This window comes from Anomaloglossus baeobatrachus, unplaced genomic scaffold (genome assembly GCF_048569485.1).
Source record: "Anomaloglossus baeobatrachus isolate aAnoBae1 unplaced genomic scaffold, aAnoBae1.hap1 Scaffold_248, whole genome shotgun sequence".
NCBI classification, from domain to species: Eukaryota; Metazoa; Chordata; class Amphibia; order Anura; family Aromobatidae; genus Anomaloglossus; species Anomaloglossus baeobatrachus.
The window spans coordinates 132,330-150,148 of NW_027442080.1; the positions used below are offsets into that span (position 1 = coordinate 132,330).

The 17,819-nt window shown below is 55.2% G+C and overlaps 1 protein-coding gene across 1 annotated transcript in view; it reads left to right on the forward strand.

Annotated features, from left to right (window-relative positions):
- LOC142262561 (protein kinase C alpha type-like) overlaps positions 1–17,819 on the forward strand; it is a 270,331-nt gene that overhangs the window by 110,379 nt on the left and 142,133 nt on the right. The window contains 1 exon segment of the mRNA XM_075332179.1: positions 17,413–17,524. Coding sequence (XP_075188294.1) covers positions 17,413–17,524 — 112 coding nt within the window.

Consider the following 17,819-nt stretch of genomic DNA (forward strand, 5'->3'; position numbering starts at 1 on the left):
TATATGGGGTGTCGGGGATATATGGGGGGTCAGTGATGTGATATATGGGGTGTCGGGGATATATGGGGTGTCTGATGTGATATATGGGGTGTCGGGAATATATGGAGGGGTCAGTGATGTGATATAAGGGGTGTCGGGGATATATGGGGGGGGGGGCAGTGATGTGATATATGGGGTGTCAGGGATATATGGGGGGGTCAGTGATGTCATATATGGGGTGTCAGGGATATATGGGTGGGTCAGTGATGTGATATATGGGGTGTCGGGGATATATGGGGGGGTCAGTAATGTGATATATGGGGTGTCGGGGATATATGGGGGGTCAGTGATGTGATATATGGGGTGTCAGGGATATATGGGTGGGTCAGTGATGTGATAAATGGGGTGTCGGGGATATATGGGGGGTCAGTGATGGGATATATGGGGGGTCAGTGATGTGATATATGGGGTGTCGGGGATATATGGGGGGTCAGTGATGTGATATATGGGGTGTCAGGGATATATGGGTGGGTCAGTGATGTGATAAATGGGGTGTCGGGGATATATGGGGGGTCAGTGATGGGATATATGGGGGGGTCAGTGATGTGATATATGGGGTGTCGGGGATATATGGGGGGGTTAGTGATGTGATATATGGGGTGTTGGGGATATATGGGTGGGTCAGTGATGTGATATATGGGGTGTCGGGGATATATGGGTGGGTCAGTGATGTGATATATGGGGTGTCGGGGATATATGGGGGGGTCAGTGATGTGATATATGGGGTGTTGGGGATATATGGGGGTCAGTGATGTGATATATGGGGTGTCGGGGATATATGGGGGGGTCAGTGATGTGATATATGGGGTGTTGGGGATATATGGGGGGTCAGTGATGTGATATATGGGGTGTCAGTGATATATGGGGGGTCAGTGATGTGATATATGGGGTGTCGGGGATATATGGGGGGTCAGTAATGTGATATATGGGGTGTCAGGGATATATGGGGGGGTCAGTGATGTGATAAATGGGGTGTCGGGGATATATGGGGGGTCAGTGATGGGATATATGGGGGGTCAGTGATGTGATATATGGGGTGTCGGGGATATATGGGGGGTCAGTGATGTGATATATGGGGTGTCAGGGATATATGGGGGGTCAGTAATGTGATATATGGGGTGTCAGGGATATATGGGGTGATATATGGGGTGTCAGGGATATATGGGGTGATATATGGGGTGTCGGGGATATATGGGGTGATATATGGGGTGATATATGGGGGATATATGGGGTGATATATGGGGTGTCAGGGATATATGGGGTGATATATGGGGTGTCAGGGATATATGGGGTGATATATGGGGTGTCGGGGATATATGGGGTGATATATGGGGTGTCGGGGATATATGGGGTGATATATGGGGTGTCGGGGATATATGGGGTGATATATGGGGTGTCGGGGATATATGGGGTGATATATGGGGTGTTGGGGATATATGGGGTGTTGGGGATATATGTGTGATATATGGGGTGATATATGGGGTGTCGGGGATATATGGGGTGATATATGGGGTGTTGGGGATATATGGGGTGATATATGGGTGATATATGGGCTGTCGGGGATATATGGGGTGATATATAGGGTGTCAGCGAGCGGTGGGGTGATATATGGGGTGTCGGTGATATATGGGGTGATATATGGGGTGTTGGGGATATATGGGGTGTTGGGGATATATGTGTAATATATGGGGTGATATATGGGGTGTCGGGGATATATGGGGTGATATATGGGGTGTTGGGGATATATGGGGTAATATATGGGGTGATATATGGGGTGTCGGGGATATATGGGGTGATATATGGGGTGTTGGGGATATATGGGGTGATATATGGGTGATATATGGGGTGTCGGTGATATATGGGGTGTCGGGGATATATGGGGTGATATATGGGGTGTCGGTGATATATGGGGTGTCGGGGATATATGGGGTGATATATGGGGTGATATATGGGGTGTCGGGGATATATGGGGTGTCGGGGATATATGGGGTGATATATGGGGTGTCAGCGAGCGGTTCATTGCTGGTCTCGCCCGTACAGCGCGGTTCTTTTACTCTCGCTATATCAGTGAGTATAATATATAAAGCTTAGGTATCCATCTCCCGGGGTCCCCTCCGGAGCTGCGCTCACTGTTCCTCCCTGTAGTGGAGAGGCGTCAGATATAAATATGGGATGATACTGGCGGCGGATACGTCTGACCCTCGGTGTAATCCTGAGCTCTGCTGCCACCTGCTGGCTCCCTCCTCTCGCTCTGCTGCCACCTGCTGGCTCCCTCCTGTAGCTCTGCTGCCACCTGCTGGCTCCCTCCTCTAGCTCTGCTGCCACCTGCTGGCTCCCTCCTCTCGCTCTGCTGCCACCTGCTGGCTCCCTCCTCTCGCTCTGCTGCCACCTGCTGGCTCCCTCCTGTAGCTCTGCTGCCACCTGCTGGCTCCCTCCTGTAGCTCTGCTGCCACCTGCTGGCTCCCTCCTGTAGCTCTGCTGCCACCTGCTGGCTCCCTCCTGTAGCTCTGCTGCCACCTGCTGGCTCCCTCCTGTAGCTCTGCTGCCACCTGCTGGCTCCCTCCTGTAGCTCTGCTGCCACCTGCTGGCTCCCTCCTCTAGCTCTGCTGCCTCCTGCTGGCTCCCTCCTCTCGCTCTGCTGCCACCTGCTGGCTCCCTCCTGTAGCTCTGCTGCCACCTGCTGGCTCCCTCCTGTAGCTCTGCTGCCACCTGCTGGCTCCCTCCTCTCGCTCTGCTGCCACCTGCTGGCTCCCTCCTGTAGCTCTGCTGCCACCTGCTGGCTCCCTCCTCTCGCTCTGCTGCCACCTGCTGGCTCCCTCCTGTAGCTCTGCTGCCACCTGCTGGCTCCCTCCTCTCGCTCTGCTGCCACCTGCTGGCTCCCTCCTGTAGCTCTGCTGCCACCTGCTGGCTCCCTCCTCTAGCTCTGCTGCCACCTGCTGGCTCCCTCCTCTCGCTCTGCTGCCACCTGCTGGCTCCCTCCTGTAGCTCTGCTGCCACCTGCTGGCTCCCTCCTGTAGCTCTGCTGCCACCTGCTGGCTCCCTCCTGTAGCTCTGCTGCCACCTGCTGGCTCCCTCCTGTAGCTCTGCTGCCACCTGCTGGCTCCCTCCTGTAGCTCTGCTGCCACCTGCTGGCTCCCTCCTCTAGCTCTGCTGCCTCCTGCTGGCTCCCTTCTCTCGCTCTGCTGCCACCTGCTGGCTCCCTCCTGTAGCTCTGCTGCCACCTGCTGGCTCCCTCCTCTCGCTCTGCTGCCACCTGCTGGCTCCCTCCTGTAGCTCTGCTGCCACCTGCTGGCTCCCTCCTCTAGCTCTGCTGCCTCCTGCTGGCTCCCTCCTGTAGCTCTGCTGCCACCTGCTGGCTCCCTCCTCTCGCTCTGCTGCCACCTGCTGGCTCCCTCCTCTAGCTCTGCTGCCACCTGCTGGCTCCCTCCTCTCGCTCTGCTGCCACCTGCTGGCTCCCTCCTCTCGCTCTGCTGCCACCTGCTGGCTCCCTCCTCTCGCTCTGCTGCCACCTGCTGGCTCCCTCCTCTCGCTCTGCTGCCACCTGCTGGCTCCCTCCTCTCGCTCTGCTGCCACCTGCTGCCTCCCTCCTCTAGCTCTGCTGCCACCTGCTGCCTCCCTCCTCTAGCTCTGCTGCCACCTGCTGGCTCCCTCCTCTAGCTCTGCTGCCACCTGCTGGCTCCCTCCTCTCGCTCTGCTGCCACCTGCTGGCTCCCTCCTCTCGCTCTGCTGCCACCTGCTGGCTCCCTCCTCTAGCTCTGCTGCCACCTGCTGGCTCCCTCCTCTCGCTCTGCTGCCACCTGCTGGCTCCCTCCTCTCGTTCTGCTGGCTCCCTCCTCTCGCTCTGCTGCCACCTGCTGGCTCCCTCCTCTCGCTCTGCTGCCACCTGCTGGCTCCCTCCTCTCGCTCTGCTGCCACCTGCTGGCTCCCTCCTCTCGCTCTGCTGCCACCTGCTGGCTCCCTCCTCTCGCTCTGCTGCCACCTGCTGGCTCCCTCCTCTCGCTCTGCTGCCACCTGCTGGCTCCCTCCTCTCGCTCTGCTGCCACCTGCTGGCTCCCTCCTCTCGCTCTGCTGCCACCTGCTTGCTCCCTCCTCTCGCTCTGCTGCCACCTGCTGGCTCCCTCCTCTAGCTCTGCTGCCACCTGCTGGCTCCCTCCTCTCGTTCTGCTGCCACCTGCTGGCTCCCTCCTCTCGCTCTGCTGCCACCTGCTGGCTCCCTCCTCTCGTTCTGCTGCCACCTGCTGGCTCCCTCCTGTAGCTCTGCTGCCACCTGCTGGCTCCCTCCTGTAGCTCTGCTGCCACCTGCTGGCTCCCTCCTCTCGCTCTGCTGCCACCTGCTGGCTCCCTCCTCTCGCTCTGCTGCCACCTGCTGGCTCCCTCCTCTCGCTCTGCTGCCACCTGCTGGCTCCCTCCTCTCGTTCTGCTGGCTCCCTCCTCTCGCTCTGCTGCCACCTGCTGGCTCCCTCCTCTCGCTCTGCTGCCACCTGCTGGCGCCCTCCTCTAGCTCTGCTGCCACCTGCTGGCTCCCTCCTCTAGCTCTGCTGCCACCTGCTGGCTCCTTCCTCTCGCTCTGCTGCCACCTGCTGGCTCCCTCCTCTCGCTCTGCTGCCACCTGCTGGCTCCCTCCTCTAGCTCTGCTGCCACCTGCTGGCTCCCTCCTCTCGCTCTGCTGCCACCTGCTGGCTCCCTCCTGTAGCTCTGCTGCCACCTGCTGGCTCCCTCCTCTAGCTCTGCTGCCACCTGCTGGCTCCCTCCTGTAGCTCTGCTGCCACCCTGCTGGCTCCCTCCTCTCGCTCTGCTGCCACCTGCTGGCTCCCTCCTCTCGCTCTGCTGCCACCTGCTGGCTCCCTCCTCTAGCTCTGCTGCCACCTGCTGGCTCCCTCCTCTCGCTCTGCGGCCACCTGCTGGCTCCCTCCTCTCGCTCTGCTGCCTCCTGCTGGCTCCCTCCTGTAGCTCTGCTGCCACCTGCTGGCTCCCTCCTGTAGCTCTGCTGCCACCTGCTGGCTCCCTCCTGTAGCTCTGCTGCCACCTGCTGGCTCCCTCCTGTAGCTCTGCTGCCACCTGCTGGCTCCCTCCTGTAGCTCTGCTGCCACCTGCTGGCTCCCTCCTGTAGCTCTGCTGCCTCCTGCTGGCTCCCTCCTCTCGCTCTGCTGCCACCTGCTGGCTCCCTCCTCTCGCTCTGCTGCCACCTGCTGGCTCCCTCCTCTCGCTCTGCTGCCACCTGCTGGCTCCCTCCTCTCGCTCTGCTGCCACCTGCTGGCTCCCTCCTCTCGCTCTGCTGCCACCTGCTGGCTCCCTCCTCTCGCTCTGCTGCCACCTGCTGGCTCCCTCCTCTCGCTCTGCTGCCACCTGCTGGCTCCCTCCTCTCGCTCTGCTGCCACCTGCTGGCTCCCTCCTCTCGCTCTGCTGCCACCTGCTGGCTCCCTCCTCTCGCTCTGCTGCCACCTGCTGGCTCCCTCCTCTCGCTCTGCTGCCACCTGCTGGCTCCCTCCTCTCGCTCTGCTGCCACCTGCTGGCTCCCTCCTCTCGCTCTGCTGCCACCTGCTGGCTCCCTCCTCTCGCTCTGCTGCCACCTGCTGGCTCCCTCCTCTCGCTCTGCTGCCACCTGCTGGCTCCCTCCTCTCGCTCTGCTGCCACCTGCTGGCTCCCTCCTCTCGCTCTGCTGCCACCTGCTGGCTCCCTCCTCTCGCTCTGCTGCCACCTGCTGGCTCCCTCCTCTCGCTCTGCTGCCTCCTGCTGGCTCCCTCCTGTAGCTCTGCTGCCACCTGCTGGCTCCCTCCTCTCGTTCTGCTGCCACCTGCTGGCTCCCTCCTGTAGCTCTGCTGCCTCCTGCTGGCTCCCTCCTCTCGTTCTGCTGCCACCTGCTGGCTCCGTCCTGTAGCTCTGCTGCCACCTGCTGGCTCCGTCCTGTAGCTCTGCTGCCACCTGCTGGCTCCCTCCTGTAGCTCTGCTGCCTCCTGCTGGCTCCCTCCTGTAGCTCTGCTGCCTCCTGCTGGCTCCGTCCTGTAGCTCTGCTGCCACCTGCTGGCTCCGTCCTGTAGCTCTGCTGCCACCTGCTGGCTCCCTCCTGTAGCTCTGCTGCCTCCTGCTGGCTCCCTCCTGTAGCTCTGCTGCCACCTGCTGGCTCCCTCCTCTCGCTCTGCTGCCACCTGCTGGCTCCCTCCTGTAGCTCTGCTGCCACCTGCTGGCTCCCTCCTGTAGTTCTGCTGCCTCCTGCTGGCTCCCTCCTGTAGCTCTGCTGCCACCTGCTGGCTCCCTCCTGTAGCTCTGCTGCCACCTGCTGGCTCCCTCCTGTAGCTCTGCTGCCACCTGCTGGCTCCCTCAAGCTTTGCTGCTTCTTAATGCACAATGTTCTAATATTATTGGTGGGATCCGGGTGCATCATGTGACTGCGGTGGGGTCCGCTCCTCCCGTCTGCTCGGGGGCGTGTGCGTCCTAATGAATTGTGCGCCTCCTTGTCCCGCGAGCCCCTCACTCATGGGGCAGGAGTCGGTGATCCTGATTGGCCTTTGTGTTTCCTTTTCTCACCATTCAGCTTCTGCTGCTCTCATTAAATATCCCAAACTTCATCCTGAGGTTAGCCCCGCCCCCGAGGAGCTGCCACATCTGTAATTAGGATTTATATTCTCCCCAGGATTCCTCCCACTCAGAAACTGATAAGTGTCAAAATTGTGATCCCCCCCACATACATAGTGATATATCCTGCAGAGTATTACACCACTGACCTCTCTGCAGAGCATCGCTCCTCCACCTCCTGACAGATACATAGTGATATATCCTGCAGAGTATTACACCCCTGACCTCTCTGCAGAGCATCGCTCCTCCACCTCCTGACACATACATAGTGATATATCCTGCAGAGTATTACACCCCTGACCTCTGCAGAGCATCGCTCCTCCACCTCCTGACAGATACATAGTGATATATCCTGCAGAGTATTACACCCCTGACCTCTGCAGAGCATCGCTCCTCCACCTCCTGACAGATACATAGTGATATATCCTGCAGAGTATTACACCCCTGACCTCTCTGCAGAGCATCGCTCCTCCAGCTCCTGACACATACATAGTGATATATCCTGCGGATTATTACACCACTGACCTCTGCAGAGCATCGCTCCTCCACCTCCTGACACATACATAGTGATATATCCTGCAGATTATTACACCACTGACCTCTCTGCAGAGCATCGCTCCTCCACCGCCTGACACATACGTAGTCATATATCCTGCAGATTATTACACCACTGACCTCTCTGCAGATCATCGCTCCTCCACCTCCTGACACATACGTAGTCATATATCCTGCAGATTATTACACCATTGACCTCTCTGCAGAGCATCGCTCCTCCACCTCCTGACAGATACATAGTGATATATCCTGCGGATTATTACACCACTGACCTCTCTGCAGAGCATCGCTCCTCCACCTCCTGACACATACATAGTGATATATCCTGCAGAGTATTACACCACTGACCTCTCTGCAGAGCATCGCTCCTCCACCTCCTGACACATACATAGTGATATATCCTGCAGATTATTACACCATTGACCTCTCTGCAGAGCATCGCTCCTCCACCTCCTGACACATACATAGTCATATATCCTGCAGATTACACCATTGACCTCTCTGCAGAGCATCGCTCCTCCACCTCCTGACACATACATAGTGCTATATCCTGCAGGTTATTACACCACTGACCTCTGCAGAGCATCGCTCCTCCACCTCCTGACACATACATAGTGATATATCCTGCAGATTATTACACCACTGACCTCACTGCAGAGCATCGCTCCTCCACCTCCTGACAGATACATAGTGATATATTCTGCAGAGTATTACACCACTGACCTCTCTGCAGAGCATCGCTCCTCCACCTTCTGACAGATACATAGTGATATATCCTGCAGATTATTACACCACTGACCTCTCTGCAGAGCATCGCTCCTCCACCGCCTGACAGATACATAGTGATATATCCTGCAGAGTATTACACCCCTAACCTCTCTGCAGAGCATCGCTCCTCCACTTCCTGACACATACATAGTGATATATCCTGCAGATTATTACACCACTGACCTCTCTGCATAGCATCGCTCCTCCACCTCCTGACAGACACATAGTGATATATCCTGCAGAGTATTACACCACTGACCTCTCTGCAGAGCATCGCTCCTCCACCTCCTGACACATACATAGTGATATATCCTGCAGATTATTACACCACTGACCTCTCTGCTGAGCATCACTCCTCCACCTCCTGACACATACATAGTGATATATCCTGCAGAGTATTACACCACTGACCTCTCTGCAGAGCATCGCTCCTCCACCTCCTGACACATACATAGTGATATATCCTGCAGATTATTACACCACTGACCTCTCTGCAGAGCATCGCTCCTCCACCTCCTGACACATACATAGTGATATACCCTGCAGACTATTACACCACTGACCTCTCTGCTGAGCATCACTCCTTCACCTCCTGACACACACATAGTGATATATCCTGCAGATTATTTCTCCACTGACCTCTGCAAAGCATCGCTCCTCCACCTCCTGACACATACATAGTGATATATCCTGCAGATTATTACACCACTGACCTCTCTGCAGAACATCGCTCCTCCACCTCCTGACAGATACATAGTGATATATCCTGCAGAGTATTACACCACTGACCTCTCTGCAGAGCATCGCTCCTCCACCTCCTGACACATACATAGTGATATATCCTGCAGATTATTACACCACTGACCTCTCTGCAGAGCATCGCTCCTCCACCTCCTGACACATACATAGTGATATATCCTGCTGAGTATTACACCACTGACCTCCCTGCAGAGCATCGCTCCTCCACCTCCTGACACATACATAGTGATATATCCTGCAGATTATTACACCACTGACCTCTCTGCAGAGCATCGCTCCTTCACCTCCTGACAGATACATAGTGATATATCCTGCAGATTATTACACCACTGACCTCTCTGCAGAGCATCGCTCCTCCACCGCCTGACACATACATAGTGATATATCCTGCAGAGTATTACACCACTGACCTCTCTGCAGAGCATCGCTCCTCCACCTCCTGACAGACACATAGTGATATATCCTTCAGATTATTACACCCCTGACCTCTCTGCAGAGCATCGCTCCTTCACCTCCTGACACATACATAGTGATATATCCTGCAGATTATTACACCACTGACCTCTCTGCAGAGCATCGCTCCTCCACCTCCTGACACATACATAGTGATATATCCTGCAGATTATTACACCACTGACCTCTCTGCAGACTATCGCTCCTCCACCTCCTGACAGATACATAGTGATATATCCTGCAGATTATTACACCACTGACCTCTCTGCAGAGCATCGCTCCTCCACCTCCTGACAGACACATAGTGATATATCCTGCAGATTATTACACCACTGACCTCTCTGCAGAGCATCGCTCCTCCACCTCCTGACACATACATAGTGATATATCCTACAGATTATTACACCACTGACCTCACTGCAGAGCATCGCTCCTCCACCTCCTGACACATACATAGTGATATATCCTGCAGATTATTACACCACTGACCTCTCTGCAGAGCATCGCTCCTCCACCTCCTGACAGATACATAGTGATATATCCTGCAGAGTATTACACCACTGACCTCTCTGCAGAGCATCGCTCCTCCACCTCCTGACACATACATAGTGATATATCCTGCAGATTATTACACCCCTGACCTCTCTGCAGAGCATCGCTCCTCCACCTCCTGACAGATACATAGTGATATATCCTGCAGATTATTACACCACTGACCTCTCTGCAGAGCATCGCTCCTCCACCTCCTGACAGATACATAGTGATATATCCTGCAGATTATTACACCACTGACCTCTCCGCAGAGCATCGCTCCTCCACCTCCTGACACATACATAGTGATATATCCTGCAGATTATTACACCACTGACCTCTCTGCAGAGCATCGCTCCTCCACCTCCTGACAGATACATAGTGATATATCCTGCAGATTATTACACCACTGACCTCTCTGCAGAGCATCGCTCCTCCACCTCCTGACACATACATAGTGATATATCCTGCAGATTATTACACCACTGACCTCTCTGCAGAGCATCGCTCCTCCACCTCCTGACACATACATAGTGATATATCCTGCAGAGTATTACACCACTGACCTCTCTGCAGAGCATCGCTCCTCCACCTCCTGACACATATCTAGTGATATATCCTGCAGATTATTACACCACTGACCTCTCTGCAGAGCATCGCTCCTCCACCTCCTAACACATACATAGTGATATATCCTGCAGAGTATTACACCACTGACCTCTCTGCAGAGCATTGCTCCTCCACCTCCTGACACATAGATAGTGATATATCCTGCAGATTATTACACCACTGACCTCTCTGCAGAGCATCGCTCCTCCACCTCCTGACAGATACATACTGATATATCCTGCAGAGCATCGCTCCTCCTCCTTTATGTCATACAGTGACATTAAATGCAGATTATTACACCACTAATTTCTGCAGAGCATCGCTCCTCCATCACCTGTCATACACATTCACGTTTCCTGTAGATTATTACACCAATGATCTGTCTGCAGAGCATCGCTCCCCACCTGTCATGCCCAGTGACATTTCCTGCAGACTATCTCTCCTGGGATCAGTTATCAGGATGTAGTAATTCCTGGGTCCTACACCCGCCTTGTGTAAACACTGATAACTGCCCCCCCCCCCCGTCCCCCGCCCTGCGTACTGATATATCCATCCCCCTTATATTGACTGGAGGGTGAGGAGGGGACAGCCGCTGCTCTGGTCACCTGGAGCCATATCTGCCTATGAGGAGGGGGAGGAGGGGGATGCAGCTGCAGCTTCTCTTTCTGGATTTCAGCAGAACTCTGCTCTCTGGTGTCACCTGCTGGAGGATTCCTGTACTCAGTCCTGACATTCTCCTCTGCTCTCTGGTGTCACCTGCTGGAGGATTCCTGTACTCACTCCTGACATTCTCCTCTGCTCTCTGGTGTCACCTGCTGGAGGATTCCTGTACTCAGTCCTGACATTCTCCTCTGCTCTCTGGTGTCACCTGCTGGAGGATTCCTGTACTCAGTCCTGACATTCTCCTCTGCTCTCTGGTGTCACCTGCTGGAGGATTCCTGTACTCAGTCCTGACATTCTCCTCTGCTCTCTGCTGTCACCTGCTGGAGGCTTCCTGTACTCAGTCCTGACATTCTCCTCTGCTCTCTGGTGTCACCTGCTGGAGGATTCCTGTACTCACTCCTGACATTCTCCTCTGCTCTCTGGTGTCAGCTGCTGGAGGATTCCTGTACTCAGTCCTGACATTCTCCTCTGCTCTCTGGTGTCACCTGCTGGAGGATTCCTGTACTCAGTCCTGACATTCTCCTCTGCTCTCTGGTGTCACCTGCTGGAGGATTCCTGTACTCAGTCCTGACATTCTCCTCTGCTCTCTGGTGTCACCTGCTGGAGGATTCCTGTACTCAGTCCTGACATTCTCCTCTGCTCTCTGGTGTCACCTGCTGGAGGCTTCCTGTACTCACTCCTGACATTCTGCTCTGCTCTCTGGTGTCACCTGCTGGAGGATTCCTGTACTCACTCCTGACATTCTCCTCTGCTCTCTGGTGTCAGCTGCTGGAGGATTCCTGTACTCAGCCCTGACATTCTCCTCTGCTCTCTGGTGTCACCTGCTGGAGGATTCCTGTACTCAGTCCTGACATTCTCCTCTGCTCTCTGGTGTCAGCTGCTGGAGGATTCCTGTACTCAGCCCTGACATTCTGCTCTGCTCTCTGCTGTCACCTGCTGGAGGATTCCTGTACTGAGTCCTGACATTCTCCTCTGCTCTCTGGTGTCACCTGCTGGAGGATTCCTGTACTCAGTCCTGACATTCTCCTCTGCTCTCTGGTGTCAGCTGCTGGAGGATTCCTGTACTCAGCCCTGACATTCTCCTCTGCTCTCTGGTGTCACCTGCTGGAGGATTCCTGTACTCAGTCCTGACATTCTCCTCTGCTCTCTGGTGTCACCTGCTGGAGGATTCCTGTACTCAGTCCTGACATTCTCCTCTGCTCTCTGGTGTCAGCTGCTGGAGGATTCCTGTACTCAGCCCTGACATTCTCCTCTGCTCTCTGGTGTCACCTGCTGGAGGATTCCTGTACTCAGTCCTGACATTCTCCTCTGCTCTCTGGTGTCACCTGCTGGAGGATTCCTGTACTCACTCCTGACATTCTCCTCTGCTCTCTGGTGTCACCTGCTGGAGGATTCCTGTACTCACTCCTGACATTCTCCTCTGCTCTCTGGTGTCACCTGCTGGAGGATTCCTGTACTCAGTCCTGACATTCTCCTCTGCTCTCTGCTGTCACCTGCTGGAGGATTCCTGTACTCAGCCCTGACATTCTCCTCTGCTCTCTGGTGTCAGCTGCTGGAGGATTCCTGTGCTCAGTCCTGACATTCTCCTCTGCTCTCTGGTGTCAGCTGCTGGAGGATTCCTGTACTCAGTCCTGACATTCTCCTCTGCTCTCTGGTGTCACCTGCTGGAGGATTCCTGTACTCACTCCTGACATTCTCCTCTGCTCTCTGGTGTCACCTGCTGGAGGATTCCTGTACTCAGTCCTGACATTCTCCTCTGCTCTCTGGTGTCACCTGCTGGAGGATTCCTGTACTCAGTCCTGACATTCTCCTCTGCTCTCTGGTGTCACCTGCTGGAGGATTCCTGTACTCAGTCCTGACATTCTCCTCTGCTCTCTGCTGTCACCTGCTGGAGGATTCCTGTACTCACTCCTGACATTCTCCTCTGCTCTCTGGTGTCACCTGCTGGAGGATTCCTGTACTCAGTCCTGACATTCTCCTCTGCTCTCTGGTGTCACCTGCTGGAGGATTCCTGTACTCAGTCCTGACATTCTCCTCTGCTCTCTGGTGTCACCTGCTGGATGATTCCTGTACTCAGTCCTGACATTCTCCTCTGCTCTCTGGTGTCACCTGCTGGAGGATTCCTGTACTCAGTCCTGACATTCTCCTCTGCTCTCTGGTGTCACCTGCTGGAGGATTCCTGTACTCAGTCCTGACATTCTCCTCTGCTCTCTGCTGTCACCTGCTGGAGGATTCCTGTACTCAGTCCTGACATTCTCCTCTGCTCTCTGCTGTCACCTGCTGGAGGATTCCTGTACTCAGCCCTGACATTCTCCTCTGCTCTCTGGTGTCACCTGCTGGAGGATTCCTGTACTCAGCCCTGACATTCTCCTCTGCTCTCTGGTGTCACCTGCTGGAGGATTCCTGTACTCACTCCTGACATTCTCCTCTGCTCTCTGGTGTCACCTGCTGGAGGATTCCTGTACTCACTCCTGACATTCTCCTCTGCTCTCTGCTGTCACCTGCTGGAGGATTCCTGTACTCACTCCTGACATTCTCCTCTGCTCTCTGGTGTCACCTGCTGGAGGATTCCTGTACTCACTCCTGACATTCTCCTCTGCTCTCTGGTGTCACCTGCTGGAGGATTCCTGTACTCACTCCTGACATTCTCCTCTGCTCTCTGGTGTCACCTGCTGGAGGATTCCTGTACTCAGTCCTGACATTCTCCTCTGCTCTCTGGTGTCACCTGCTGGAGGATTCCTGTACTCAGTCCTGACATTCTCCTCTGCTCTCTGGTGTCACCTGCTGGAGGATTCCTGTACTCAGTCCTGACATTCTCCTCTGCTCTCTGGTGTCAGCTGCTGGAGGATTCCTGTACTCAGTCCTGACATTCTCCTCTGCTCTCTGGTGTCACCTGCTGGAGGATTCCTGTACTCAGCCCTGACATTCTCCTCTGCTCTCTGGTGTCACCTGCTGGAGGATTCCTGTACTCAGTCCTGACATTCTCCTCTGCTCTCTGCTGTCACCTGCTGGAGGATTCCTGTACTCAGCCCTGACATTCTCCTCTGCTCTCTGGTGTCACCTGCTGGAGGATTCCTGTACTCACTCCTGACATTCTCCTCTGCTCTCTGGTGTCACCTGCTGGAGGATTCCTGTACTCAGTCCTGACATTCTCCTCTGCTCTCTGGTGTCACCTGCTGGAGGATTCCTGTACTCAGTCCTGACATTCTCCTCTGCTCTCTGGTGTCACCTGCTGGAGGATTCCTGTACTCAGTCCTGACATTCTCCTCTGCTCTCTGGTGTCACCTGCTGGAGGATTCCTGTACTCACTCCTGACATTCTCCTCTGCTCTCTGGTGTCACCTGCTGGAGGATTCCTGTACTCAGTCCTGACATTCTCCTCTGCTCTCTGGTGTCACCTGCTGGAGGATTCCTGTACTCACTCCTGACATTCTCCTCTGCTCTCTGGTGTCACCTGCTGGAGGATTCCTGTACTCACTCCTGACATTCTCCTCTGCTCTCTGCTGTCACCTGCTGGAGGATTCCTGTACTCAGCCCTGACATTCTCCTCTGCTCTCTGGTGTCACCTGCTGGAGGATTCCTGTACTCAGTCCTGACATTCTCCTCTGCTCTCTGCTGTCACCTGCTGGAGGATTCCTGTACTCAGTCCTGACATTCTCCTCTGCTCTCTGGTGTCACCTGCTGGAGGATTCCTGTACTCAGTCCTGACATTCTCCTCTGCTCTCTGGTGTCACCTGCTGGAGGATTCCTGTACTCAGTCCTGACATTCTCCTCTGCTCTCTGGTGTCACCTGCTGGAGGATTCCTGTACTCAGTCCTGACATTCTCCTCTGCTCTCTGGTGTCACCTGCTGGAGGATTCCTGTACTCAGTCCTGACATTCTCCTCTGCTCTCTGGTGTCACCTGCTGGAGGATTCCTGTACTCAGTCCTGACATTCTCCTCTGCTCTCTGGTGTCACCTGCTGGAGGATTCCTGTACTCAGTCCTGACATTCTCCTCTGCTCTCTGGTGTCACCTGCTGGAGGATTCCTGTACTCAGTCCTGACATTCTCCTCTGCTCTCTGGTGTCAGCTGCTGGAGGATTCCTGTACTCAGCCCTGACATTCTCCTCTGCTCTCTGGTGTCAGCTGCTGGAGGATTCCTGTACTCAGTCCTGACATTCTCCTCTGCTCTCTGGTGTCACCTGCTGGAGGATTCCTGTACTCAGTCCTGACATTCTCCTCTGCTCTCTGGTGTCACCTGCTGGAGGATTCCTGTACTCAGTCCTGACATTCTCCTCTGCTCTCTGGTGTCACCTGCTGGAGGATTCCTGTACTCACTCCTGACATTCTCCTCTGCTCTCTGGTGTCACCTGCTGGAGGATTCCTGTACTCAGTCCTGACATTCTCCTCTGCTCTCTGGTGTCAGCTGCTGGAGGATTCCTGTACTCAGCCCTGACATTCTCCTCTGCTCTCTGCTGTCACCTGCTGGAGGATTCCTGTACTCAGCCCTGACATTCTCCTCTGCTCTCTGGTGTCACCTGCTGGAGGATTCCTGTACTCAGTCCTGACATTCTCCTCTGCTCTCTGGTGTCACCTGCTGGAGGATTCCTGTACTCAGTCCTGACATTCTCCTCTGCTCTCTGGTGTCACCTGCTGGAGGATTCCTGTACTCAGTCCTGACATTCTCCTCTGCTCTCTGGTGTCACCTGCTGGAGGATTCCTGTACTCACTCCTGACATTCTCCTCTGCTCTCTGGTGTCACCTGCTGGAGGATTCCTGTACTCAGTCCTGACATTCTCCTCTGCTCTCTGGTGTCACCTGCTGGAGGATTCCTGTACTCAGTCCTGACATTCTCCTCTGCTCTCTGGTGTCACCTGCTGGAGGATTCCTGTACTCAGTCCTGACATTCTCCTCTGCTCTCTGGTGTCACCTGCTGGAGGATTCCTGTACTCACTCCTGACATTCTCCTCTGCTCTCTGGTGTCACCTGCTGGAGGATTCCTGTACTCACTCCTGACATTCTCCTCTGCTCTCTGGTGTCACCTGCTGGAGGATTCCTGTACTCAGTCCTGACATTCTCCTCTGCTCTCTGGTGTCACCTGCTGGAGGATTCCTGTACTCACTCCTGACATTCTCCTCTGCTCTCTGGTGTCACCTGCTGGAGGCTTCCTGTACTCACTCCTGACATTCTCCTCTGCTCTCTGGTGTCACCTGCTGGAGGATTCCTGTACTCAGTCCTGACATTCTCCTCTGCTCTCTGGTGTCACCTGCTGGAGGATTCCTGTACTCAGTCCTGACATTCTCCTCTGCTCTCTGGTGTCACCTGCTGGAGGATTCCTGTACTCACTCCTGACATTCTCCTCTGCTCTCTGGTGTCACCTGCTGGAGGATTCCTGTACTCACTCCTGACATTCTCCTCTGCTCTCTGGTGTCACCTGCTGGAGGATTCCTGTACTCACTCCTGACATTCTCCTCTGCTCTCTGGTGTCACCTGCTGGAGGATTCCTGTACTCAGTCCTGACATTCTCCTCTGCTCTCTGGTGTCAGCTGCTGGAGTCTTTCTTTCCCCCCCTCTGCTCCCCGGCTGATGTCTTTGGTCACATGTTCTTCAGCAGGGAAGGGGTTAAGCCTTAGTGTAAATATTATTACTGATCGGAACATAACATGACTGTATAAGGGCAAATGACCCAGAGCCGAGAACCCCGCACACCACCGAGCTGCATCTGATCTGTCCTGTGCACCCCCCGCACACCACCGAGCTGCATCTGATCCGTCCTGTGCACCCCCCGCACACCACCAAGCTGCATCTGATCTGTCCTGTGCACCCCCCGCACACCACCGAGCTGCATCTGATCTGTCCTGTGCACCCCCCGCACACCACCGAGCTGCATCTGATCTGTCCTGTGCACCCCCCGCACACCACCGAGCTGCATCTGATCTGTCCTCTGCACCCCCCGCACACCACCGACCTGCATCTGATCCGTCCTGTGCACCCCCCGCACACCACCGAGCTGCATCTGATCTGTCCTGTGCACCCCCCGCACACCACCGAGCTGCATCTGATCTGTCCTGTGCACCCCCCGCACACCACCGAGCTGCATCTGATCTGTCCTGTGCACCCCCCGCACACCACCGAGCTGCATCTGATCCGTCCTGTGCACCCCCCGCGCACCAACGAGCTGCATCTGATCTGTCCTGTGCACCCCCCGCACACCACCGAGCTGCATCTGATCTGTCCTGTGAACCCCCCGCAAACCACCGAGCTGCATCTGATCTGTCCTGTGCACCCCCCGCACACCCGAGCTGCATCTGATCTGTCCTGTGCACCCCCCGCACACCACCGAGCTGCATCTGATCCATCCTGTGCAGGATCACATGATCTCCACTTGATTGGTTTTTGCGGTCTCGGTCTTGCTGACTGTTTCCCTGTGTACATGTGCATTTTGCCCGCACTGATGATGTCGCCCGTCTTTTGTCTCTTCAGGACCCCCGGAGTAAGCACAAGTTCAAGATCCACACGTACGGGAGCCCGACCTTCTGTGACCACTGCGGCTCCCTGCTGTACGGGCTAATCCACCAAGGCATGAAGTGTGAAAGTAAGTGCACCCTGTGCATTACCGCCTGCAGCCTACAGGGGGCGCCTGGAAATACCAAGTGTATCACTGCAGACAATCACTGCATACAGAAACACATAAGATCCTGTCTGCAGCCACCACTAGGGGGAGCTCCCTGTATACAGAGATACATGATAAGATCCTGTCTGCAGCCACCACTAGGGGGAGCTCCCTGTATACAGAGATACATGATAAGATCCTGTCTGCAGCCACCACTAGGGGGAGCTCCCTGTATACAGAGATACATGATAAGATCCTGTCTGCAGCCACCACTAGA